This window comes from Protopterus annectens, chromosome 14.part0 (genome assembly GCF_019279795.1).
Source record: "Protopterus annectens isolate FY-2018-M chromosome 14.part0, PAN1.0, whole genome shotgun sequence".
NCBI classification, from domain to species: domain Eukaryota; kingdom Metazoa; phylum Chordata; order Ceratodontiformes; family Protopteridae; genus Protopterus; species Protopterus annectens.
The window spans coordinates 642,214,394-642,241,528 of NC_056748.1; the positions used below are offsets into that span (position 1 = coordinate 642,214,394).

Here is a 27,135-nt window from a genome sequence, read left to right on the forward strand (position 1 = left end):
TCAGTGTAAGAGATGAGAGCAGTTCTTCTAGCACTGACAGCTTTTCTACCCAAACTGACACAGGGCCCACTAAAACTATACACAAACAATACCACAGTTCTCTGGTATGTCAGCAAACAGAGGGGAGACTAGCTCTTCTTGTGTGGAAGCTGGCCATGCAACAGGGAGTAACACTTCAGGCAGTTTACATAGCTTCCAAACAAAAGCAGATACCTTAAGCAGGTCCATGTCACATTCCCATGAATGGATGCTCCACAGGGATGTTTTTTCTGGATATAGTCCACAGATGAGGTACGCCTCAAATGATCTGTTTGCCTCCCCCATGAACAGACAGCTTCCCTTCTGTACCAGGCTTCCTAATCCTCTGGCAAGGGCAATGGATGCTCTTTCAGTTTCTTGCAAGGGGATGTTTCTCTTTGCATCCCCCCCTTCCCTCTTATTCAGGAAGTCCTGCTGAAGAGTCAGCAGGACAGGCCAAAATTCTTGCTGGTGACTCCCTTTTGGCCAAGACAGTGCTTGTTCCCCCTCCTCCTGTATTTAGCCAAGGGCAATCACCACAAGTTGCCCCACAGAGTGGACCTCATCACACTGGACAAGGGATCTCTCATCCGCCCACAATGGCAATCTCTACACCTCACCCTGTGGGTGATAGAATTCTGATCCCTTGCTGATGCCTTTAAAATGAGGAAAATCAGGAAACCTAATACAAGGAGATCTTGTGTGTCAAGTGGAAAACATTCTCCATATGGTTTCTCCAGAGATGGTTGGACCCATTCCAAAGCAAGGTCCCTTTAGTACTGTCCTACCTGTGTGAGTTCCTACAGACAAGATTAGTATACTCCTCCATTAAGGCTCACCTGTCTGCCATTTCGGCTTGTCTGCCTCTGGAACCACCTTTGGCTTCCAGATTGTCTGCAAAGTTGTTCTTAAAGGGAGTATTACATCTCGGGTCCCCCAGGAAATCCATTACTCCTCCTTGGGACCTGAACTATGTTTTGGAGAAGCTGATTGTAGCTCCCTTTGAACCAGCATCTAAGGCTTCCCTCAAATTCTGTACATGGGAAACAGTACTCCTGGTGGCCCTACCTTCGTCTAGGAGAGTATCTGAGTTACAAGCCATCATGACTGTTCCCCCTTTCTCATCTTTCACAAGGACAGGGTAACTTTTAGAACCAACCCATCCTTAATGCCCAAGGTGGTCAATGAGCTCTCCTTGAACCAAGTCATCCACCTCCCTACCTTCTTTGCCAACCCTGTGGGGGACAGTGAGAAAGTCTTACACTCCCTTGATGTGCACAGACAACTTAGACTCTACCTTCACAAAACTAAGTCCATCAAAGTCTGACCAGTTTGTCTCCTTCCACCCCAGGTCACTGAGAAAAGCAGTAACAAAACAAACTATCTTAGTCTGGATATCCAGGGCTATCACCTTCTGCTATGCTCACTATGGAAAATCATTAGGGGGCAAGGTTAAAGCACATTCCACTAGAAAAATGGCATCTTCAGGAGCCTTCTTCAAAGGTTTGGACACCTCCTGTATCCTAGAGGGAGCTACTTGGACTTCTGTACACACATTCACTAAACATTACAAGTTCGATCAGATCTCTAGGTCCAGGGTGGGATTCACCAGGGCTGTCCTCCCATGGATTCATAGAGAATAGCTGTAGGCCACCATCCTCTTCCTCACAATGAGCTTTGGCACTCGCCCAAGAGTACAGAGTACTGCAACATGATAATAGAAGGGCATAGAAAAGTTGTGGAAAATCTTGGCCATAATCATAGATGCCCTTCTCTTCCATGTTGCAGTATTCCTTCCCTCCATCCTGCTTGTCCTGTTATCCTAAATTTCCCTTCTTGGATGGCAGAGGACTTGCACAGGTGGTCCTGGGACTGGGGTTCGACTGCAGTGCTCAGTTGTGAGGGATGGTGCGTGCAAATGTCACTTTTATTACCCACATTTGTCTAGCCATGTTTGACGTCCTCACACACTTTCCAGTGACTGCAAACTTTTGAAGAGTGGCCAGATGTTCGGGTAGCAAGAGGAGGAAACCCAAGAGTACAGAATACAGCAACATTGAAGTTCAGGACATCTATGGTTATGGTAAGATTTTACACAACTATTCTTTCTTACTCCTGAATAAATCTTCATGCAAAGATGTTAACAATTTTAGCCAGAAGTTAGGTAATGCATCTGGGCCTGGGATTTTCCAATTAGAGGCTTTTCTTAACTTTGCTTCAATCTCTCTTGCTGTTACTTTGTCCATTTCATATCCTGTACATTGTAAAAAACCAACGGTTTGGTGTAGCCAAGACAACTGAACCAAATGAATGAAAGGGCTATACCAATACATTATCCGGTCTTGAGATGCCTGTAGTCCTCACAACTGGTACCAAGAAAGATAAGAACTTAAATTTCACGAAAGTTGCTGTATAAAACTTCTTTTAATAAAATAACAAAAGCACATGAACAGCACAATTTAACACATGAACCGCACAAATTGAATTCAATTAAGTGCTTTCATCCGCTGTATTACGGGCTTCCTCAGAACTGAATGTAATCATAAAAACGGTAACAATTTAAAAACTTTTTGGCGCCAATAACTGGGCTACAATTTAAAGTAACAGACCCATACCTAATAATATAACAGTAACCAATATCCTAATGTGTCGCACTCTACCTAGATGAATAAATTAAAAACATAATTCTCTTTGTGATAATCATCTATAAATATTAAGCAGTGGTTTAATAGAAACAAAATCGTTTAATCCCGGAAACGTTGAAGCATCAGTTAACAACTGCCACCACATTTCTTTATATAACAAAGTTGTTTTGAAATCTCCACCCCTGGGATTGATCTTAACACTGTCAATTATAGCAAATTTAAATATATGACTAACGCCAAATCTTTGAATATGCCTATACAAGGCATTTTTCTCATCCTTCTTCTTTATGCAATATAAGTGGTCATAGATTCACTTATTGAACTGCCTTTCTGCCTTTCCTATGTAAAAGGCCATATATATATATATATATATATATATATATATATATATATATATATACATATATGCAGCAATTAGCGATGTATATTATGCCTTTGGATTTGCAGTTCCCTTGCTTAAATTTTATGTCAGTCTTATTAATATTTAATTTTATACCTTCACCTTCATTAATGGTGTGGCATAAATTACACATGCCACACTTCTTAGTGTGTCTACTGATAAGATTTGGACCTAATGGACTTCTTTCCAAGTATTTTTTGATATTTGGCCCCATTTTGTTTACAAATAAAGGGTAACATCCCACAATCTTCCTAACCTCTTCATCAGCCAAAATTATTTCCCAATTCGACGTAATAATATCTTTAATTTTAAATGAATAAGGTCCATATTGTATGACACAAGCTCTACTAAAATTTATAGATCTCACTACCTGTTTGTTAGAACAATCAACTCCATATTCTTTATTTTCATTTAAACCTAATAATGGGACATATTTACTTCCCACTCCTTTTCCACCTGCTTTTTTACTTTAAACATCATTCGAGCATCATAACCTCTTTCAAGAAATAGTGATGTGGTAAATTCTGTTTCTTCCACCATATCACTATACAAAGAAGTCATCCTTATGGCTCTGATTAGTTGCCCCCTAAATATATTCATTAACAATTTTTTGGGGTGGTTGCTAGAATATTCAAGGTAGTTGTTTGAAAATGTACCTTTCCTGTATATTCTCGACTGAAAGTTTTTCCCATCTTTGTAAATCCAGGTGTCTAAATAAGCCAAACCATCCTTACTGTTTTTCGAAGTAAATTTTAAATAATTACTACTAGAATTTATATATGTTAAGAATTCCTGGAGATTTTTCAAGGTACCTTCCCATAAACTGTAGATATCATCCAAAAACCTTGAATAGTACTTGATGTATTTCATATATACACTCTGGAATATTATGGATTCTTCCCATTCCAGCATTACCAGGTTTGCAAAAATGGGGGCACAAGCCCATTGCTACACCCCTGGTCTGCTTGAAGTACTCCCCTTCATAAAAAATATAATTATGTTCAAGGACTATACTCATATCTATGAGAAGGCATGCTTTATCCCATTTAATTTCAGCATTCTTATTGATGCTGTCAGCAAATGCATTTAAATCCTCAGTTTTCGGTATACAAGAAAATAAGTCGATAACATCAATGGTGACAAATCTGATGTCTTCCTTATATAAATTGATGGGAAAGTTTTTCAAAAATTCCCATGAATCTTTCACAAGATGTGGAATTTTGTTATATATATGTTTCAAAGAGACATCTACTGCAACTGCCAAGGGGAAGGTTTTGGACCGACTGCCGGATACTATGGGGCGAAATGGCGGGTCGATTATCTATCTAAGGTGAAGGTATAAAATTAAATAATGTTAATAAGACTGATATAAAATTTAAGCAAGGGAACTGCAAATCCAAAGGCATAATATACATCGCTAATTGCTGTATATATATATATATATATATATATATATATATATATCGCCTTTTACATAGGAAAGACAGAAAGGCAGTTCAATAAGCAGATCTATGACTATATTGCATAAAGAAGAAGAATGAGAAAAATGCCTTGTATAGGCATATTCAAAGATTTGGTGTTAGTTATATATTTAAATTTGCTATAATTGACAGTGTTAAGATTAATCCCAGGGTGGAGATTTAAAAACAACTTTGTTATACAAAGAAATGTGGTGGCAGTTGTTAACTGATGCTTCAACGTTTCCGGGATTAAACTATTTTTTTTCTATTAAACCACTGCTTAATATTTATAGATGATTATCGCAAAGAGAATTATATTTTTAATTTATTCATCTAGGTAGAGTGCGACATATTAGGATATTGGTTACTGTTACATTATTAGGTATATGTCTGTTACTTTAAATTGTAGCCCAGTTATTGGCGCCAAAAAGTTTTTAAATTGTTACCGTTTTTATTATTACATTCAGTTCTGAGGAAGCCCGTAATACAGCGGGTGAAAGCGCTTAACTGAATTCAATTTGTGCGGTTCATGTGTTTAAATTGTGCTGTTCATGTGCTTTTATTATTTTATTAAAATAAGTTTTATACAGCAACTTTAGTGAAATTTCAGTTCTTATCTTTCTTGGTACCAGTTGTGAGGGCTACAGGCATCTCAAGACCGGATAGCGTATTGGTATAGCTCTTTCATATCCTGTACAGTCAAACTTTTTTTTTCTTTTACTACTTCTATACATTTAGCATCTTTATGTTCCACAGAATCTTCATACATTTCTCCAAAATGTATCCTTTTCATTTTTTTTGATGGTCTTTCAATTCCTTTTACTTTGTTTCCCAATTCTCTCTAAAAAAATTTTTGGGTCATCAATAAATTGCTTATCTTGTACTTTTCCTTTATATTTATGTGTGTGCCTTCTAAGTTTTTCTGCCTGTGCTGATATTTTTAGTTTAGATTTTGCAATAGTGCATGATACATCCTGTCCTACTGTAATACTGCATATTGATTTTATCACATTTTATCTTTGAGTATTTTTGTTGATCTGTTCCCTCTTCTGTACTCTTCTAACAGTGACACTTCTTGTCTTAATTGCTTTATAGTGTTCTTTATTCAATACTTCCGTGATGGCATTTGATTTCTCCATGTTCTTTCCCTTCCTATCCTGTGTTCTTGTGGTGGGACTTTTATCTGTTAACTTAGCTGCACAGTGATGTATCCTGTTTACTTCTGTTGCATGCATCACTATGGGCAATCCTGATTACTCTGTTCATTTGTCCTATCAAACTTCTAATGTTTTTGGGTTTTATTGACCTTCTGCAGTCTATTTCTTTCATTGATCTTAATGTGTCTATCCAACTCTTCTCTTAGATGATTTTCTTCTGAACTGAGGGTACATTCTTTGTTCTCACTTTCCTTTAGGCGTTCTGTAGAAATTTCAGAACTTCTTCCTTTTCCATGTTCTCTTTAGTTTCACCCTGTGTCATGTATTGCTTTTTCATATGGGAAATCACTGGTCTATCACTCCCCGACATTGAGTTACCACAGTTTCCTTTTCTTTCCCTTGCTGTATAGCTCCAACCGAACCTTAGTTCTGGTTTCCTGTGGTAGGCTCCAAATTATCTTCATATGTCAACTGATTAGATGCTTCCTGCTCCACTGTTTTCTCCTTAATTTGGGTGTCCATTGCTCTATCCTGTTGTGTTATCAGAGTTACATTTTCTATAATAAATCCTTCATTTTGCAGGTAATCCATAACCTCAGTTTCTATTTCTTTAACTTTTCAATTACTAATCCTTTTTTCTACTTTTCCTGTTTGATTTCTTATTTTTTGTATTGTGAAATTTTCCATATCTAGATGCCTTTGCCTGTATTTTTCTTTGGTGCTGCTCTTTTTGCATTGATTTGTTTTGCTTTCTCATTTGCATAAGTATTGCACTATATTAAATCTTTCTTTCCCATGTCTATATTTCTTCTTCAGATGTTGCCTACGCCTCTTGTTTCTCCTTATTTTAGGGACTAGTTATTTCATCATGCTGTGATATGACCTGTGTTAGACTTTCTGCACCGAATCCTTTACTTCGCAAATATTCCATAACTTCAGCTTTTAAGTTCTACTTGGCTAATCTGTTCTACATTCCCTCTTTGTGATCTTTTTTTTTATTGTAAAATGTTTTATCAGGATGCCTTTGCCTATATTTCTCTTCAAATATCTTTGGGGCTGCCTTTTTTGTATTGATTATTTTGGCTTTCTCCTTTGCATAAATATAGCACCATATCAGATTTCTTTCTTTCCCATGTCCATATTTCTTTTTTTATACCCATCAAACGTCTCTAAATTTTGTTCTTTAAATTTTTGCACTTCCTCCGTCAATTTTTCCAAACGGCACAAGGTTTCTTGGTCTACACAGTGTTTTTCTTGGATCTGTTATATTAATGGACACACATTTTTTTTTTATTTGAGGCTTCTGACAGTTTTCTTGTGGAAGTATTTTCTTTCCTCCAGTTTCTCTATTACTCTTTTCGTGCGTCTTTGTCTGGAAGTTCTAGGCTATTTGCATAAAAGTAACAATAATTTTGTTCTTGTCCTTAATAGTCCACTCTATCGTCTCTGACTCTTTTTTTTTTTTTTTGGCCTATTGGTTTTTGTGAGTTTTGTGGACTGCTACTTTCTTCTAGAACAGGGTGGCCATCCTCCTCCTGGGCCTGGCCTAGCCCCATTGTAGGAATATTTCCATGTCTTGAGGATTCTACACTGTAATTTGTTTCCATTCCTGGTACCAGTGCGCTTACTAGAATTGGGCAGTTTTTTATCCTGGGACTTTTGTGCACTCAGCGGTCTTTATTTTATTTTTTTTAGCCTACGTCTGTCCATGATGTATGCTATATAAAATACAGTCTATCTATCGGTGTCATCTTGGTGAGTTTATGTGAAAAATAGGGTCCACCTCATGAAGGTACTCGCCAAGACTTGAGGATGAATTCAATTCCAGCAATACTTTTCTCCCTTTGCTGTACAATGATAATCATAGAAACAAAAAACGTATGTGTGGTTCAGGATTCCCTCTTTGCTAAGTAATAAAGGACAGTTGCTAAAGGCCTCCCTCTCTGACTAGAACTTGCCTTTGATTACCTTCACAAGAAATTTCTAAAAAAACTAGAAGGGGAGCACAAGACTATGGTCTGTTAAATTGTTTATTTCTTTTGCGAATCCCCTAACAGGCTAGGAACTTTCCTGCCAAATTATATCCTTTCTATAATCACAGTCAAAGGCAGCAGAATTTTAACAGAGCCCTTGAAAAGAAGCAGGCATGGAGAAGTGTCAGAGGCTAAGGCACACAACAAAGTAGTGGGGATAGGGACCCCTCCCCCAAAGGTACCAGTGAGCAGTATTGGACACCCTGCCCGCACTCTTAAGAGTCGACGTTACTGGTTCAAATGGAATCATTTTTCTTAGTTCTGCGATTGCTACATATGGGCCAAAGACCAATTGGAATGTAGATTATGGTTTTAACGTGTACAATAACTGTGCAAAATGGCAAGGTAAATAATTTCTTCTTAATACAAAATAGAATGCAAAGTCTTTCTTCTCTTCGGGAAATGTCCCCCATTCCTTGAGAAAAGAAGGAAATAAAACCTGTCTTAACTCAAGTACCTTCAGATAAGAGCCACAGAGTGGCCCCCTGCAAAAACAAAGGGGTATAATTGTAGGCTTTTTCTGGTCCCAAATAGAGATATGAGTTTGGAGGCCTGTTCTACGGCTTTCCAGGCCAAACAGATTTCCTGAGGTTCCTGAGTTCAGTGTGCTTACCATCCAAACACTGCTCCTTCCACTTTCTTCACAAGCCTTTTTTGACCATAGCTTTAAAGAATGCATACGTGCATAAACAAATTCTGAGGTTCATAACAAGACATTGTATTTCAGTAGACTTGCTTGCCCGCCCGTTAGTTTGTGCAGTGTGCCCAGAGTCTTTATTTAATGGTTAACACCAACTTGTGGCCATCTTGTATACCAAGGGAGTCTACATTTAGGTTCATAGGTAAATACTGGGCTAACGGCCCTGGAGCCAATGCAAGCCTAGCCCAATAGTGTTCCCAGTCATCTAGCTTACCAGACGTTAATTCCCTGTGCCCCTATCTAGCAATGCAATTGAAGTGATCCCCAGAGTGAATTTCCTATTTCCCATCCACTCCTCAAGATTTTTCTTGAAGAGGGCTAGTGAGGTGCTCTGCTTGAAGTGAATGGGGAGTTTATTCCATAGTATAGGAAGTGTCTGGGCTAAGAACCTATCCATCCAGCAGGTTCTGTTTAAGGTGATAAGGTTGAGGTCTTTGGAGTGAGTAGCACGGAGGGATTGGGATTTTTTCAGATGAAGCATGTCTAGCAAAACTGGGTCAGACATGGCTCTGTATGTCGAGCAGAGATCGCTTCTTAAGTAGGCGATATGAGACTGAGTGTACTTTAAGTTTTTTAAGTCTGTCTGCATAAAGCATGTGTTTGAGTCCTAAGATCCTCTTAGTGAGGAACTTCTGTGGCCTTTCCAGCTGTTGGAGGTGTCTAGTGAGGTACATGCCAAATGGGGCATTGTACTCTATAATGGGTCTGATTAGGGACGAGTAGAGAGAGATAATGACTTTTTTCCTGGATGAGAAACCTTTTGTGATGAGATGTGCTACGTAGAAGGACTTCTTAACTACAGTGGTGAAGTGGTTGTCGGAGAGGTTCCCATCTACCTGTGTCCCTAGATCCCTTATAACACCTTCAGAGTTAAGTGGGTTCCCTTTGATATAGTAGTTTGTGCGCACTGTGTTTTTCCCGAAGGGAATGACTAAGCATTTTTTGGCATTGAGCCTAAGGCCATAGTTTTGGCACCACTCGTTTCCATTAAGCCTTTTTGTAGGATGTCCACATCAGCTTGAGAATCAGTAATAGCCCCCAGTTTGCAGTCATCCACGAATTTGGTTAACCAGAGTCACTTGGTGTTGGCTTGAACTTCAGAGAAGTAGATACCAAACAGGAGAGGACCCAGAACCGATCCTTGTGGGACTCCACTTGTAACTGCCCGGTAGTCAGATTTGGAGTCTGCTACTTTCACAGTATGGATTCTGTCAGTGAGCCGGTTGGCAACCCATCTAGTGATGTACGGGTTAATGCCCAGATCAGTAAGCCTATCAATGATTCCAGAGTGTGGGACGGTGTCAAAGGCTTTGGCTAGGTCGAGGTAGGCTGTGTGAACAGCCTTGCCTTCATCCACCGCTCTGGTGACAGCTTTGAAGAAGTCTATCAGATTGAGCAGACATGATCTGCCTTTCACAAACCCATTTACCTTTATCTTTGTCTGGCTGATGGTGTCATCCGGACATCTGCAGGAGCAAAACGAGAGACATAGGATGCATTATTCATTGCCTCTTAAACCTAGGATTTTTTCTGAATATACTCACTCACCCATTTACCAGGAAAAAAAAAGAAAAAACACTGGAAGCTGTACAATAAAAGCGGTTTCTACAGCTGGCCAAAGTCTTACACAACAGCTGTTTTGGGGGCTCAGTCACAAAAAGACAGTATCATCAGAGATATTTCTGAGAAATCTGCACTTGTGTGTCCGTTTCTTTCCTCCTAATGCCTTGGCCAGGATACACACAAGATACCAGTGATGCTTGAAATGCCTTTGAGAGCAATATTGGCATCCCCTGTGCAAATCCCTGTTTTTTAGCCACTCTGTCAAGGAGGAATTCAGTGGAAACTGGTGGTCCCAGCAGGTACTAAGGAATCTGGTGATAGGCTTTGTTGTTCTAGACAGCAAGCAAACTAACTGCTGTTGTCAGATCTGGCTTAGGATACCCACACCACCTTTTCCTGGTACAAGGAACCTGGAAGATTTCAATGATCAGAAAGCAAATAGACCCGAAGGAAATTCTATCGCTTATCCTACCCTATGGATTTCCAAAACAACCTGGCAATCAGTAAGCCTGAAAGTGAATTATGAACAGCACTCCTGTTTTCAGCATAAAGGATCTGTAAAAAAGCAAATTGAAGGCAATGCTGCTTAATGTTATGGGCCTTAACCTGAAAATGCACTCACTGGAAGCTCTACTAGCACTGGATGATGCCAAATCGATGCAGTCACAGAAAGTTAGTTCAAGGCTGTGGAGACCACCGCTGCCTTAACAGGTTATACCTCATTCCACACATTCCGACCCCAAAATGAGGTCGGGAAGACTAGGGGTTGTGGAGTTTCTATTTTCATTAGCACACTTCCAGACTGGTTTTGCCAGCATGATGCACTAGAACTTCTCTGGATGCAAGTAATAATTGGCAAGACACCCATCCAAGTTATAGCCAGCTATAGACCCCCAGCCTCCATGACTCAGGACACCCACTCCTCCTACCTGGACCTACTTGACTCCATCAAGGTACCCCCTAACACCCTGATCCTTGGTGACTTCAACTACCCCACCATAAACTGGGTGAACTATTCATGCTCTAATGCACTCACCCAATGATTCCTTGACTTCATCAATTCTAATGCAGTAGACCAGCTTGTCTCATCCCCCACATGGGGGGGGGGATAGCATTCTAGACTTGATTCTTACCAATATGGGAGACTGTTGCACCACCCCCATAGTAAGTTCTTAACTGGTGAGATCAGACCGTCAGTCTGTCTCATTCGAACTGTCTGACCCTCTTCAAGCACAACCTTGATGAGTGGATGGGAAACCACACATTTGGCTTAGTGGGTTCCACCTGTGTCCCTCCTTGACAGGGGAGACGGGCACTGATTGAGGTTTCTTTTTTGGGAATAAACTCTTGGCTAGGCTTGTAAGGGCCCCAGGGTCATTATGCTAGTAATCTCCTCTGATCCTATGACCCCCGTTATTTATGTAAGCAACCAAGGTGAAACCATTTATGGAAATTTTCAGTAACAGTGTGGGAAATAACGTCTTCACTTTTAAGAATCATCCATTCCTTCTTATCTAACGACTGTAGTAAATCAGCTAAATGTTCCCAAAGTGTCACAACTAGAGGCTGTATTCTATTGGCTTCCAGAACCTAAACAAAAATGTGGAGACAGCCAGGGGGATACATTTGTTTGCCACAAAAAGGATTTAACTCCCATGCAAAGAAAAATGGAGTATAAATGGCCAGAATGGATGTGGCAAAGTTAATTTTGGTAGCCCTTATGTAGTCTGGGGTAGTCATCGTTCTCTCTATTGGTCATTCATTTAACTTTGTTAATTTTAATGAAATTAGAACTGTTATACTGAGTTTTCATGGTATCTGCACATTCTGAGGTGTAGTTCTTACTTCCTTCTGATTTCTTCAGGGTTTGTTTGTAGTTCTGTTGTTTCATGTTTGTGTACTAAGGAGAATAACTGTAGCAAAGAACATTTATGACATAAATGTTAATGAAATGTTTTCATTATATGTAGTCATCGATTGATTTTTTTTGGGGGGGTGAGATCTGTGGCTATGAAACTGATCTGCGATAAAGGAGAGGTTATGGGGATGGCATGTGATTTGATGCCTGCAAGTATTGGTGCTGAGATGTTTTTTTTCTTCTTTATGGAAAAACCCTTCTGTTTGCATTCTCAAGTATTTGCTGTGTTTGTTTCTAGCAGCAAGAATATGGAAGTTTAACAACGGAAGTTGCATTGTATTCCTGTGCACAAGGAGATGCATCTGTAAGGTGATTTAGCTCTACAATAGTTTTCTTTCTAAAAATATTTACTTGCTTCAGTTGGGGGACACTGATTTTTGTTCACTCCATCTTAGGCAGTACTTGTTTTTGTTTAGGCTGTGGTATGTGATACAGGTCACCAAATATTTTTCACTAGCTTGGTAATGGACAGCATGATACATGGAATGATTTTCATGGAAGAATTGATGAGGGTGTTAAAACATCTCTGAATCCTTAACACAGGATTAGAAGAACTAATAGTAAGCTATAATGTGTTTGGTACCAAAAATGCCTAGGAGTGCAACAGCTACATACCACTCAACTGTCTAGATTTTCATAGAATGTCCAGATTTTTGCCTCAAATTTTTTGGACAAACTACATTGAATTTATGGCTTCCTCTCGCATCATTGAGGATTGAAGTCACTAAGTCATTTGAGTTTCAGACTTCATATCCTTCATACAAATGCATGCAAAACCCACTATTTTATGAAATTGTAGGTTTATAAGAGCAATTTTATCAAATTTCTAGGTTTATAAGAACAATATTTAAAATGTCTATTTTTGGGCCCCTCAATTTCTTGGTTTGTCTAGAACTTTTGCACAGAGAAGTTGAGACCCGAATAGCTTCTAATCTGAGAAGAAGCAGTAGTTTGCAGGAAAACCTTAAAAAGCAGATTGTACCTAAGGTTTTGCGGGTACATAAATACCCAAATAATGTTGTTAGTGGGAGTGATTTTCACTCCGAATTGGTTAAAATATGAGTGTGGATTTGGCATTGTCAGAGCTATTATTAAAAGAAATGATATTGAAATTAAAACTTTACAACAGGATATTTTTAAACTAAATGAAACTGTTACTTCTGACTTAATGTTCACCATTGACTCTGAAAAACACAAATATGATAAATTCTGTTTCTCTATTGTGCAGTTTTGCTTTTGGAGTATATTTTACAGCATCGAGTACCTTATAGTGACGTTGGCTTTCCTACTGTGGACTCTCTTTGCCTGCTTGCTACTTTTTTGGAGTATTGTTTTTTTGGCAGCCTTTTTGTGCTTCTTGTTTGCAGGAAAACACCATGTACACAAATAGAATGAAAGTGGTTATTGATGGCACAAGAAATGAGGAACTGGTTGTTTAAAGGGGGTGGTGGAAAGATTGCCAGTAAACGTTAATGATGATGGGAAGTACAGGAAAGTGATACTTGCATAATTTGTAGTCAAGACCTTCTTTTATATATGAGATTATTATATTGAAGTGTAATACCCCGAGATGCATAGCAGCAAGACCAGTCCATTGTAAGTCTTCTTTAATAATCAGTCCAGGCATAAATAGTCGATTGACAGGCAAGAAACCAAATAATGGTTATAACATCAGAGCTTATGTGAAAATGTTTAAAATTCTGTATGCTAATTAAGCAGCCAACATATTATTTAGAAGAATCAGAACAGTAACAAAACTTTTTGAGTGTAGTCCATCACCTTAACCACTTGACCACTAATATTCCTCCAATTTATTTTTAATGAAACTGCTCTGGTTTTTAAGTAAAACTATTTTTCAGTAATATATGCAGGGGAAGATTAAATAGGTCGGATCATCCATTAGATGCATTACAATAGTGGATGATTTTGAAGTTCCCCACGATGCTGCAGATTTATTTACTAAGCACTTGGTTAATTGTAGCTGGTAATTTTACAGCCAGCCCAATGATGATAGTCTGAGGCTGTCCGCTTCAGCTCGCTGTGTATTCTTTGTCACTCAGGGTTAGAGTGGATGTGTAAAGCTGTGCAAACTATTTTAGGGGATACAGCAGTTCAGTATAATCTATCTGGCTGGAGTGTGGTGCTAATAGTCAACACTAATATTTGATATAGGAGCGAAAAAGAGGATGTTGTAGCTAATTATTAAAACCTTCATTCATAATTTTATGGTTTGAGTAGGGGCATTGCTTGCTAATAAATATATATCTGTACATCATAAGGAGAAGTTAAGCAAGCTTAATTAAGAATTTGTTCATATGTTTATATAGTAGCATATTTTCTTTCAAGAATGCTGCTCTTCCAGTGCATTATAATTGATTTAAATTGTGAATCATGTATTTTTGGCATACAGCAAACAGTAGTATGCATTGAAAATTCAATCACTTTCTTAATCTGTGACTTTATGAAAGAACTTGCAATTGTTGAATGCAGTCTTGGCAATTAGCACAGTATTAAGCTTTGCAGTCAATTGTGCTATTTATTTTTTATTCTTTAAAATTTAATTTGAAAGCACACTTTGTATAATTCCTTGTTTCTTCCTCTCATCAGTGCTTCTAAATATCACCTCCTTGCACACACAACACTATCACTGGAGTCTGTTGAAAGTGGCTTTCGAACACATTCTCTTAACATTCTGGGAAATGGTAAGTATACCGTTTGAATTTTATAGATTGTCACATCAACTAGTGGTGAATGAAGTTTGTTTTTCTTAAAGATGAAGTTTTATTCAATTGATTTAATGCCTTAGTGATTTCAAGGGCAAGTTTTATGCAAAGTTTCCCAAAACAATTTACACAGTAGTTGGAATATACACAATGGCTAACTTTTGAAGGAAAAGCAGCACATCTACAAAATATTAGTAACTGAAAAATTATAGATAGTGGCAGATTTATTTTAATGCCAAATATTTCAAGAATGATAGATACCTGATGCTTATTTTATAGCTTGTAGGCTATTTAATATAAATATTTGAAATTTCATTTTTATGATGTGGTATTTGTTTTTCAAAATTAGCATTGTATATATTTCAATGCAGGAAACAAAAGCAGTGAAAGTGATTAATAATCTTTTTTACAATTTGGATTTTTAGAAAGCGCGTCATAGTGGTGTATAGCTACCATTGTTACTTCAACAGTATTTCCTTCTCCAGTTCCAGCAAGGGTGTCTGTGTAGAGTATAGATACCCTTTCTATGTGCGGGTTTTTGCCAGGATTTCTGGTTTCCTCCCACATCTATCCCAAAGGCATTCAGTAGGTGTATTTAGTGATTTTTCAAATTTACCCATAAGTGTATGCATTCTTTGTACGCCTGTGTGTGTGTGTGTGTGTGTGTGTGTGTGTGCGTGCAGTGGACTTGCATCCTGTCTGCCTTCTGCACTTTTCCTTTTAGACACTGCAACAGCTGGTTATGGTTATCAAAAAATGACTAAATGAATGTTTTGTATATGTTCAGTTTGTTAAATGTCTGCAAAATAATATTTCAGTCAGAAAAACACATGATCCAGTGTTGTCTATTTTCAACTGATTCATCTATGAGTTGTCAGATCCGAATGGATCCGACTTTGCCACAGCTCCTGTGAAGCTTCTCATTTCCAGAGCTGTGACTCCTCCTACCCATAATTCCCTAAACTTCCAGCTCAATACCTCCGATCTCTTCTGCCACCTGAAGAATCTGGACATGTTTACAATGGCTCGCCACTGCTGTATCCTTTTTTGTGATATTATTTATAATAGTTCACACCTCCCTCTACTGAGCAATTTTTTTTTCCTCTCCAGTTTTATTGGGTATATAGTTATGTTAGCATTAAAAATTAGATTTAAGGTCAGGTAAATACTTAGTCTATTAGATATTATGGTAGTACGGATAATTGTGTGTTGTTTTTCACTTTTATAGTACTTTATAGTATCGATATAGGGTCTATATTACCATGTTGACAGGGCTGTTTATTGAACGCCCTTGCGTCGACACATGTACACCGAAATACTGAAATGTCAAACCGCCACAAAAACGATCCCCCCCCAGGGAAAAGAATTGTTGGGCTGTTGTTGGGAATTTGCCATTTCTTCCACTGTAGTGCGATCTCAGAGTTGGTATATTTAAGTAGGGAGGGGGTGTTGGGGGCAAAGCCCCCCACTTCATTGTGTCTGTCAGTTTGTTTTGTTTTTTTGTTGGCCCAGCGATTTTTTTTTTCTTCCCTGGGGAAAAAATTGCTTTTGTGGCCATATGACATTTAGGTATTTCGGTGTACATGTGTTGACATAAGGGCATTCGATGAACAGCCCTGTCGATATGGTAATATAGACCACGACATAGTGTTTCATAAGTTTAGGATAGTGTGTTATTGTAATATTCTCTTACAAAGTGTGTTAGTTTTTGTGTTTAGTTTTCAGTGATAGTAAATAATAGATTTTTAAAAGTGTACTGAATGTAGAAACAAGCTCCCCCATGGATCCACATTCACTTTGTGTCTGTTGTTTGGACATTCCCCATCTTGGCACTCTGTGTCAGTTTTGTGCTTCATTTAGTGCTAGGGCTCTCTAGACCAGGACTCAGAAACTCATTGTCAAGGGACTTCTTCCTCCCCAGAGAGGGTCTGCAATACCATCTACTTCCACAGCAAAGAAGGACAAGATGCCAAAAGACTAACAGAAGGACAAGGAACAAGAGAAAAAAAAGAAATGAGAAGAAAGACAAAGGAAAGATAAAGGAAGCACTCCCCAGATCTAACATTCTCAGAGTCTGATCCCAAGGTTCCTCGATGGTCAGGGAGCTGAATGTCTCCCGTATCCATCTGCCGCCACCTTGGTCCTGTTACTACATTCACCCATCCTCCAGGAGTGGAGGTATTACAGACCACCTTTGGTGGCGGCTTCTACTCAGTCATCTAGAAACCTGATCGAGCAAGTTGTTAACAGGATGGTGAGGAAGTTTCTTAGAATGCAGATCGAGCTCTGTGTTCTCCCAGTACCATATTCTGGAAATGTGTGGAGTCTTGGGCCAACTACACCTGCTTTTCCTTCTTTGGTCCCAGTCTGTCCTTTGGACCTCAATAATTTGCATCTGATCTCCGAGAACCTTTGCTGGAGCCAACATTCCAAGTTATTTCAACTCTGGCTTCCTTTCCTCTTTTAAATCCAATATGCTCCGATCCGGAAGAGACTCTGTACTTAAGTTATCAGAGTCTTCCCTTCCCCTTGGTGCCTCGGCACTTGATAGCTTGGAACCAGGATCAGCTTCTTGGTTGAGACTCATTGGTTCTGAGGTTTCTTTTCTGTCTGAGGATAGGTGGAGACCTACAGAGCCAAAGGTGTCCTTGAAAGACTTTTGAGAGAGTCCTGTTGATGCCATGAGAGAGTGCTCATCCATCCAGCTCAGTTTACTCTGAATCCCAGGTGAAATCTGCTTCAACTTCCCATCCATCTGTCAGACAGGGACAGTCTGTCCCACAGGCATCTCTGGCTAGGTGCTGCGTTAACTTAGTCTGGTTTGGAAACATCCAATCTCCCACCAGAACTGTCTCATAAGAAATGTGTGCAAGCTGAAGAGCATAAACCTTTCTCCAGAGTCTTTCAGTGAAGGCTCCCCTATATCCCCCTCAAAAGACGTCTGCTTTGGTGAGATCCTTTAATTGATTAAGCAGAGAGAGGAAGAATGGTCCACAGATAACACTTCACCAGATGAGTCTGTGTTTTTGGAAAACTTTGATTCTGGCTTAACATCATACTGGGTGGTACCACCTGTTGACCCGCTCATTGATTTCATGGTTCTAGACTGATCATGAAAGGACCCTGACGAGGTGGGACCCATTCTCAAAAAAAGATAAGAATATGGCAGCACCAAACGTGAGAAAGCAGTGGAGCAAAGGTCCTCAGGTGAATGCAGTGGTGGTGGCAGCAGCCCCTAAAAAGCAGCTATCAGAGGAAACTTCCTCAGTCCATCCCTCTAATTGGGGGTCTGGGAAGATGGATCATTTTGAGAAATGGACATACACTTAAGTGACTTTTGCACTTAGAGACCTGAATTACCTAGTTTACGTTAGAGACCTGAATTACCTAGTTTACGTAAGCAGAAGGCGTTTGTGTTATTCCCATTAAACTTTAGGCATCGAAGCTGTGGATTGCTGTTTTCCATCTTTCCTGGGTGAATTTGTTAGAGGTTTCAGAGAGACTTGACTAAGGAGCTTTACAGGTCTCTCTTGAGTAACCTGCCTGGGGATATTCAGAGTACCATGGATCCTCAGCTTTCTACCCTTCAGTCTGCTTCCAGTGTAGCCATGTGACTGCTTTCTAATGCAGCTGATGGCATGACTAGAACAGCAGGCACTGAAATCACCATGATTTTGCAGAAAACTTTGACTTCCTTCGTCAGTGTCCCCTTCAATGGCTCTACTTTATTTGGGCCAAAAGTAAAATACATTCTAACTAGGAGGCAGCAAGATGTTAAGAATCTGTCTGCCTTGGGAATCCATTTTTCCACCCCTCAGAGAACCTGCTCCAGGAATCAGTAGGCTGTAAAGAAAATGTCTTTCTGTAAATCGGAGGTCTTGTTGCAGAAGTCCTAGTGAATAGACCTTCTTGTAGCAGAGGAGGCAGCAACTACAATGGATGTCACCCTAGAGGCAGAGGTGTACTGCATAACCAGGACTTTTGCAGTTCTTTTACTAAAACGCCTTTTCAGCACCCATGAAGAGTTGCCCAATTGCCTCACTCTGGAGGCAGTCGGGGGGGGGGGGGGTCACTAGTTTGTCTCGGTACCTGGCAAAACATAACCATGAATTCTTGGATGCTAAACATAATTTCAAGAGGTTATTCCATTCCATTTTTCCTTTCTCCTGTGAAGAAGAAAGTTTCTGATGTTCCACCCTTTCGATGAGAACTTGCAGCTGCAGAAATTTCCAAGCTTCTGGAACGAGTTATCCAGCTGGTTACTGAAGACCAGTTAGGGTCCAGAGTCTTCTTGAGGTTCTTTTTAGTACTCATAAAAACAGGGAATCTCAGACCCATCTTGGAACAGAATCATTTCAATATGTAAAACAGATAAAATTCCTGATGGCCACAATTCAGTCCATTTTGCCCCTTCTGAGGAAGGAAGATTGTATGCATCCTTGAGATCTATGGAGCATATTCAGTCATGTAAAGTTAAAGCAGCATTCATTGAGATTCCTCTGTTTCTGGCTGTGGGCCAATCATTATCAATGCAGAGCACTGTCTTTCAGTCTCACCACAGCTTACAGGGTGTTTACCAAGATGATGGGGGTGGTGGCAGTGCATCTTTGCCTGCTGGAGATTATGTTTTACGTATCTCGATGATTGGCTCCTAACTGCTGCATCCATTGACTGGTTAGAGAACCTTTGGGACCTTTTGCTCATCTGATGCAAGATCTAGAGATCAGTCAACCTAACCAAAAGTCATTTTACCCCTTACCTGACAAATAGAATTCATAAGATGCCACCCGGATTCACGATTACAGTTTGTCAAGCTTCCTCAATCTAAGGTTCCCTCCCTGCGCCTCATAGCCACTCATGTTCTCCATTATCCTTCTCCTCTGGCAAGACTCGTCTGTGCCTTTTAGGCCTAATGGCTTCTACAATCCCGATGGTGCCATTAGCCAGATTTTACATGCAAGTACTTCCAGTGGTTACCGGGTACAAAAACTTCATCCGCTGCACATTGAAAATTCATCTCACTCAACTCTTCAGACAACACATTTCCTGGTGGATAAAATCTCCTTTAGTGACAGAAGGATGTTCATTCCATATGGATAACACCTAAGGCTGTAGTGACCACGGATGCATCCCTTCTAGGGTGGTGGGTGCATTTCAAAGGGAAGACTGTCCATGGTACTTGTTTGCACACAGAGGCCAACCTTTACATTGATATCTTGGAGATGAGGGCTGACCTCCAAGCATTACAGGCATTTCAGGATGTTCTCCCCAAGGGTGTGATATTTATACAGCCAAATAACATGTCAGTAGTCTGGTACATCAACAAACAGGGAGGCACACGTGCCTGTCCCCTATGTCGTGAGGCCATATGAGTTTGGCATTGAACGAGGTCTTATCATTTTCTGATTGGATGTCCCTGTTATGTTCATTGCAGTGTGCTAAAGGACAAATTTATCAGACCTATCTTAATGCATAATGAGTGATCCCTTAATCCAACAGTGACAACCTTGATTTTTCGTCACTGGGGCCAACCTAGCTGCAGTCTTTTTGCATCTTACCTGAACAACAAATGTAGAAGTTACTTTGCTCTTATACCTCTGTAGGGACCGTCACTGAGGGATGCTGTAGTCCACAGTGGTTCCCCAGGTCTCGTCTAAATGAACAAATTAATTCAGAAAACAAGAACATGCAAGGCCAGAGTGATCCTCATTACCCCCTTCTAGCCCCAACAGATAAGGTTTCTTTTCCTATGGCCTCTACTCGTACATCCACAGTTGATGTTGGATCAGTATCCAAACCTGTTAACACACCTGCCTGGACTGTCTCCTCCAAACAAGCAATTCATGAAGTTATCCACTTGGGTCCGCCGGTTTTATCCCTGGCCAGAGATGCCAGGCTCCCTACTTCAGTTGTCAGAATCCTGTCTGTGTCCTAAGAACAGTCCACTAAGAAGATCTGCTATACTAAATGGAAGAGGTTTTCCTTTCGGACAGTATTAAAGGTCTAGATCCATTTTCTGCTTCCATTTTCGAATTTTTGTCTGAGCTTTTTCTCAGCAGCTGTAGCTATTCCAATATCAGAATGCAAATGGCCACTATTTCAAGCTTTCACATTAAGAAAAATAATTTTATAGCTTCCTTATGAATCTCAAAGCCCTTTTTAAAGGGCATTTTTCTCCTGTGACCACCTATCAGAGATCTAAGATCTCCCAGGGTATTACTATCATGCTACAGGCATCACCATTTGAACCAGTATCATCAGTTGATTTGAAGATTCTCTCTCTTGGAAGACTATGTTTCTGGGCGGCTGTTCAGCTATGCAATTTATAGAGACGCAGGCTTTCTTGCAAGTCTGTTAAAAAAAAAACAAAACAAAAAACAAAAAAAATTTTCTTGAGAACTAACGCATCTTTCCTTCCTAAGGTGGCGCCTGAGGCTAATTTAAACCAATCTATAAACTTCCTATTTTCTAATAAAAGTGAATACATGTTGCATATGCTGGACGCCTGTCACCAACTGGCTTCATAGGACCACACCATTTAGAAAGTCTGCTCAACTGCTTGTTGACTTCGCAAGGCCTAAATTGGGTAAAGTGGTTGCTAAGATTACTCTCTTCGGATGGTTATCAGAGTGTATTTCTTTTGTTTACAATAAAGAAAAGGTTTGTCTCTACAGTCTAAACAGAAGGCTCATTCTACAAGGGCAAGAGCCATATCAACAACCTTTATTAGTAGATTATCTGTTTGATATTTGTGTTGCAGTAACTTAGTCAACATTTCACACCTCTGTGTCTCACTACAAGCTGGATGTACATACCAGATTGTTCTTCTTTTGGGTTCACCCTTCTCAGGAACCTCCTTCCTTGATACTTCCCAGATATAAGAGCTTGGGAACCTGTCCCGTATTTTAATCAGAAAATAGATCTGGATACGAAAATTGAGTACTTGCCAAAACAATAGATCCATTTTGTCTGATTTTCTTATCGTTCAACATCCCTTCCTCCAGCCCCCTCCCAAATGGACACTAATGGGCTTCTGGTGACCAAGTTGTTTTCTGGCACACCCTGTCTGTGAACAGTCCTCGCTGACTGCCTTCCAATTTTACCAATTTTTTCTGAATACTAGTGAGCCTTGAACATAAAACACAACATCCATGGGACCGGCAGCATCCCAGGCTGCATTTTACACAAACTTCAGAACGAACTGGCTCCCCACCTAAGCACCATGTTCAGTCATAGCCTCACATCAGGCTTTGTGCCCACTGAATGGTGTACAGCAACATTTATCCCACTCCACAAAGGGGGAGCCAACACTGATCCCGGGAACTATCGCCCTATTAGCCTGACTGGCCTGGTCTGCGAGGCCATGGAACGTATCACATTGGAACTCGTAAACAAAGACATTGGTAACCTCCAAACTTTGGATCCCACCCAGTTCGGGTTTGTGAAAGGCAGATCATGCCTCCTGAACCTGATCAACTTCTTTGAGGCAGTCACCAAAGCCATAGATGAGGGTAAGGTGGTTCACACAGCCTATCTTGACCTCGCCAAGGCTTTCGACACCAATCCCCCATTCTGGAATTATAGCTAAACCTAAATCTGCAAGGGCAAGGAAAGCATTTTCGTGGAACTTCTAAACAGACATTGGCAACCTTCAAACACTGGACCCCACCCAATTTGGGTTCGTGAAGGGCCGATCTTGTCTCCTGAAGCTGATTGACTTCTTCAAATCTGTCTCCAGAGCTGTGGACGAAGATAAGGCAGTCCACACAGCCTATCTGGACCTCGCCAAGGCCTTTGACACCATCCCCCACTCTGGAATCATAGATAAACTTACTAAGCTGGGCATAAATCCATACATCACTCGATGGGTTGCCAACTGGCTTACTGACTGAACCCAGACTGTAAAAGTAGCCAACTCCAAATCCAGCTCCAGACAAGTGGAGTACCTCCGGGTTCAGTCCTGGGACCACTCTTGTTTGGCATCTACTTCTATGAAGTACAGGCCAACACTAAGGGACTCTGGCTAACAAAGTTCGGAGAGGACTGCAAACTGGGAACCATTGTTTCTTGGTGTGTTGTTATTGCCAGGGTTTGAACTTTTATTTATTTATTTTTTTGTTGCTAGCATTATCCTTTAAGGGGTCAGCTTCCCTCACTCTCTCTGGTGGCACGAAAGCTCTGAAGGGCTGTGGCGTCCAAACCTATCTTTTTAATGTAAATATTGGAAGAGCGTTGCACCACAAGTATTAGTATTTCATCTGAGTATTCAAAACTTGTTAAACAACCAAAATGGCGAAAAGGCAGCTTCAAAACAACAACTTCAATAACAGGCTTTTACCATATTGAATCCACAATATATGAAATATAGAGCTTTGCTATTGTAAAAGTCAAGTGGCGTTGTAACTCCACAGCTTTAAAACATGTGGATGTCATAAAAACAGAAAAATAAACAAACATAAAAGTGAAGAGCCCTTCTGAAGTAAGTAAACAATGGACAAGCGCTTTCAGCTTTTTCAAGCCTTCTTCAGATCCAAGTAGGTAAGCTGGGTTCCGTGTTTAAAAGTTGGTATCATCCAATGAAACAACCTACAGTGAATGATGAATGTTAACAAATCAAGTTAGTCCATTGGTACACACCTCCATAGCTTGAAGTTAAAACTCTTTATTTAAAACTTTGTTTAAAACTACATGACAGTTTGACGTTTCTAAGACACTCAGACATATTTTCAGAAGGAATTTCAGAAGGAATATTAGTAAAGTCTTTTCAGTAGGTTCTAGTTAAAAGAACAAGCTCTGCATAAAAGTCAAGATTTGAGAGAGAAAGGTGAAAAATAAAAAGAGAGATGGTCATTTAGGGTGCTTCTTTTTATTTCATTTCAACAATTTGGGACATTAGTGCCTAAGTCAGTATACCTAAGGTTTCTGGCAATGAAAACAGGTCATAAGTGAGCATAGCTCATTGCTTGTCTATTTTTAAGAAAAGGTTTTAAGGGAACACAGCCAATGGTCATCCACTAGGAACAATACCTAAGAGAGGAGCACAACATGTTACCATCACAGAGCAGCTTCCTTTTTTAATGATGAACAAAGTCTCTCGAACAGGGAGATCTGTAAGCAGAGAGAGAAAGAAAAGGAAAGTAACACAAATTCTTTAGTGGTTAATATTTTGAACATTCAGCTCACTCACTCTCAGATGGATCTATTAGAGAAAGGTCTTAGCTTTATTCCTGCAACCAAATCTACACATCATGAATTTGCACTGTACCTTAGAATGTTTGGAAGGAATCATACTGTGAAGTATATTTTTGGGGATGGAAATGATAAATGTCCCATTAAAAGTAATATTATGCTCAAGAAACCGAGCACATTTGTTCCCCTCAACCACCCAGCCGTGGATTCTTTTATTCATGCCTGTGAAGAGGAGTTGATGAGAACAAGAATGTCTCAAAAAGGGAAACAGTTTATGTTAAGTTGTCTATCTCGCCTTCATTCTTGCTGGATGGGTTCGGAGCCGACCTCGGCTCCGACTCGGCCACTCTAAAGCTCGAGAGTTGGTTCCACCGGCTCGAGGCCCCCTTATATCCCACAATGCTAGGCGTGAAATACCTCAGATCTCGTTTGCCGCTACAGCGATCGAGGTGTTGTTTTTTCTACCGGCTCAGGTCAGTGGTATTTAATCAGTTTTAATAACTACTCAAACCCCTTTTTAGCTTAGCCTTTTCTTCTTTAGTTATAGTGTAGTGGATATTATCCTTTCTACCCTTATCCAGCCCCTTTCCCACAAGAACTGTTAAGTTCTTTCCTTAGGCCTTCGGGCCGTCTTTCCCTAATAGTGGTGTGTATGTGTTTTTAGGGATTTATTTTATATAAATATAAACTAACTAATTTTCTTTAGCTTTTAGTTTAATTTACTTTTTCTGATAGTGTAATCAGTGTGTGTGTCTTCTGTGTGGTGATTACACTTCGGCTCCTTGAAAATGTCCAAGGATTCAAAGGTCTCAGGCTTCAAGAAGTGTGACTCGTGCTGTCAGAAAATGTCTCTGACAGACGGTCACACTTCTTGTGTGTACTGCCTGGGACCTTTACACCTGCAGGACTCTTGTGCTGTATGCCATGGCTTCAGCCCCAGAGTCCTGCAGGAAAGAAAGAACAAACTCATCCTAAGGGGTTTGCTCAAGCCTGAAGGTTCCCTAACTGCTTCATCGGGAAAACCTTCCAAGGCTTCTAAGACCTCGACTCCAGTGTCTGAGTCGAGGCCTAAGGCTTCGAAGCCTGCTGCTACATCGGCTCCGGCTGGAGCCGATGAGTCTTTGACTACAGTTTCTGTGGTTCCCTCGGCTCCGGCTGGAGCCGAGGTATTGGAGATTCCTGGGTCGGCTCCGATCAGACCATCGGAGCCGACATCTAGAAAGAGGTCGAGGTCACCATCCCTTGGCTCCGTTCATTCGGCTCCAGCGTCTCCCTTGCTGTCTGAACGGAGCCACAGATCTCACTCCTCTAGGTCATCGAGGCTCTCGGATCATGACCTCCAGAGGGTAGTGAGTCGACTTCTAAAGTCCGAGGCACTGGCCCAAATGCTTCAGAGCCCGACTCATCAGTCGATGCCTCAAACTATTCCTCTAAATATTCCTCCTCCGACTCCTTTGAGCTCGGAGCCGGGGCGTCTCGGAACCGAGACTGTGGTAGCGTCGGAACCGATACATTTGTCTTCGGCTCCGTCATCGGCTCCGATTTCTTCTTTTGAAGAATCTCGGCGCCGGACTTCCCTGGTCGGCTCCGAGGGGGAGTGGCATCGGACCCTTGTCCGACCCCCCTCTCCCTCTCGGTGCTTCGGCGCTGGTGAGTTCGGCTCCGACATCGGCCTCGGAGCCATCTCTGTCGGTGCCGAGGGAGGTTCTCAGCTTCTCGGAGCGGGGACCTCTGGCTCTGCCGGACAGGGGTGCGTTCGAGGTCATGCGGAGTGTGTTGGAACCTTGTTCAACTCCACAGTCGGCTCCGTCCGCCCCTCCCTCTTCGGTGCCTCAGGTTATGTCTACTCACTCCCTCATCCCAGACCGCAGAGAGCCAGCTCCTCAAGGATCCCCTGTTGGGATTTCATCCTCTTGCGAGGCCTTCCCCGAATTGGCAGGGGAGCCCCCTAGGAAGAGAAAGTGTAGGAGGAAGCACATAGACTCACCTGAGTCTGTCACCTCTGACACAGATTTAGAGGATTCCGAGGGTTCCCCCCGTTCCCCATCTGAAGATGTCTCCTTTGCGGACATTCTAGAGATCCTGAAACAGAGGGGAAATTGGCCAGCCCTTAACCCTTCGGAGGATGAATCTGTGCATCTTGAGGCGTTTGGCTTTCGCCCTTCCACCTCCTGGGTGTCCCCTCCCTTTGATCCCCTCATGCAGGTGGTGGCAAAGAAAGCCTGGACGGCTCCTGACTCAGTGGACCCTACCCCCAGGAGACTTTCTAAATTTATAACAGCACCAACTGACAAACAATTTCTGACCAAAGGTGTTACCGTGGATGCTATGGTGGTAGCTGCTGCCACCAAGAAGGAACTAGCTGATGCTTCAGTGCCTGTTCATCCCCCTAACAAAGAATCTAGGTCTATGGACAGGTATGGGAAGCGGATGTTTTCGTCAGCGACCTTTGCAATGCGTTAAGCTGAACTACCTATGCCATTTCACCCGTCTCCAGAGAGACTTGATCAAGGAAGCGAGTGAGATGTTGAAGGATCCTACAGCTGCAGATTTTCAGGACAAAATGAACACCCAGCTGACTACCCTTAATTCGATAGCTAACTCCTCCATGCGCCTCCTTTCATATGCGGCTGATGGAGCAAGTAGAGCCGCAGGGACAGGTGTCGCCTTACGCCGGCATGCCTGGATGCGACTATGCAATTTTGCGGACCCCTTTAAAACGGCTTTCACTAACTCCCCGTTTGATGGATCATCTCTCTTTGGTCCTCAAGTGAAAGAAACCTTGACTAGGTGCGAGACGGATGGCAAAACTCTATCTGCCGTCGGAGTCCGTTTTTCTACTCCTTCTAGACCTTACCCCAAAGGCCAGAAAAGTGGAAAATGTGGTTCCATAAACAATCTCAAGGGAATTTGCCTGGCGCACAGAGTCGGTTCCCCTCCAGAGGCAGAGGAGGGAACAATAATGGTAGACGTCGCCCCAGAGGCAGAGGGGGCCCGCAGAACCAGGGCAATCGAGAAACTTTTTCCGATAAGCCCTTTCAGCATCCCTGGTGTTGCCCGACTGTCCACCTTCGGAGGCAGTCGGGGGAAGATTGTCACTGTACCCAGAAGCCTGGCTATCCCTAACTCAAGACAAGTGGGTACAGTCCATCATTTCCGAAGGCTATTCCATTCCCTTAGTTCGCATTCCAAACCAATCAAAAAAATCCCTTCCAGATGTTCCACCGCACAAAGGGATCTTGCAGCTTTGGAAATTTCAAAGCTGCTTGCAAAAAGAGCAATTCAACCAGTTCCAGCAGACCAGCAAGGATCCGGAATCTACTCCAGGT

At 41.2% G+C, this 27,135-nt stretch overlaps 1 protein-coding gene across 1 annotated transcript in view; it reads left to right on the forward strand.

The window, feature by feature from the left end:
• The window catches only part of RTKN2 (rhotekin 2), a 746,431-nt gene that overhangs the window by 288,492 nt on the left and 430,804 nt on the right, over nt 1-27,135 (forward strand). The window contains exon 7 of the mRNA XM_044055605.1: nt 14,502-14,596. Within this exon, the coding sequence (XP_043911540.1) occupies nt 14,502-14,596 (95 nt within the window). The remainder of the gene's footprint in view (nt 1-14,501; nt 14,597-27,135) is intronic.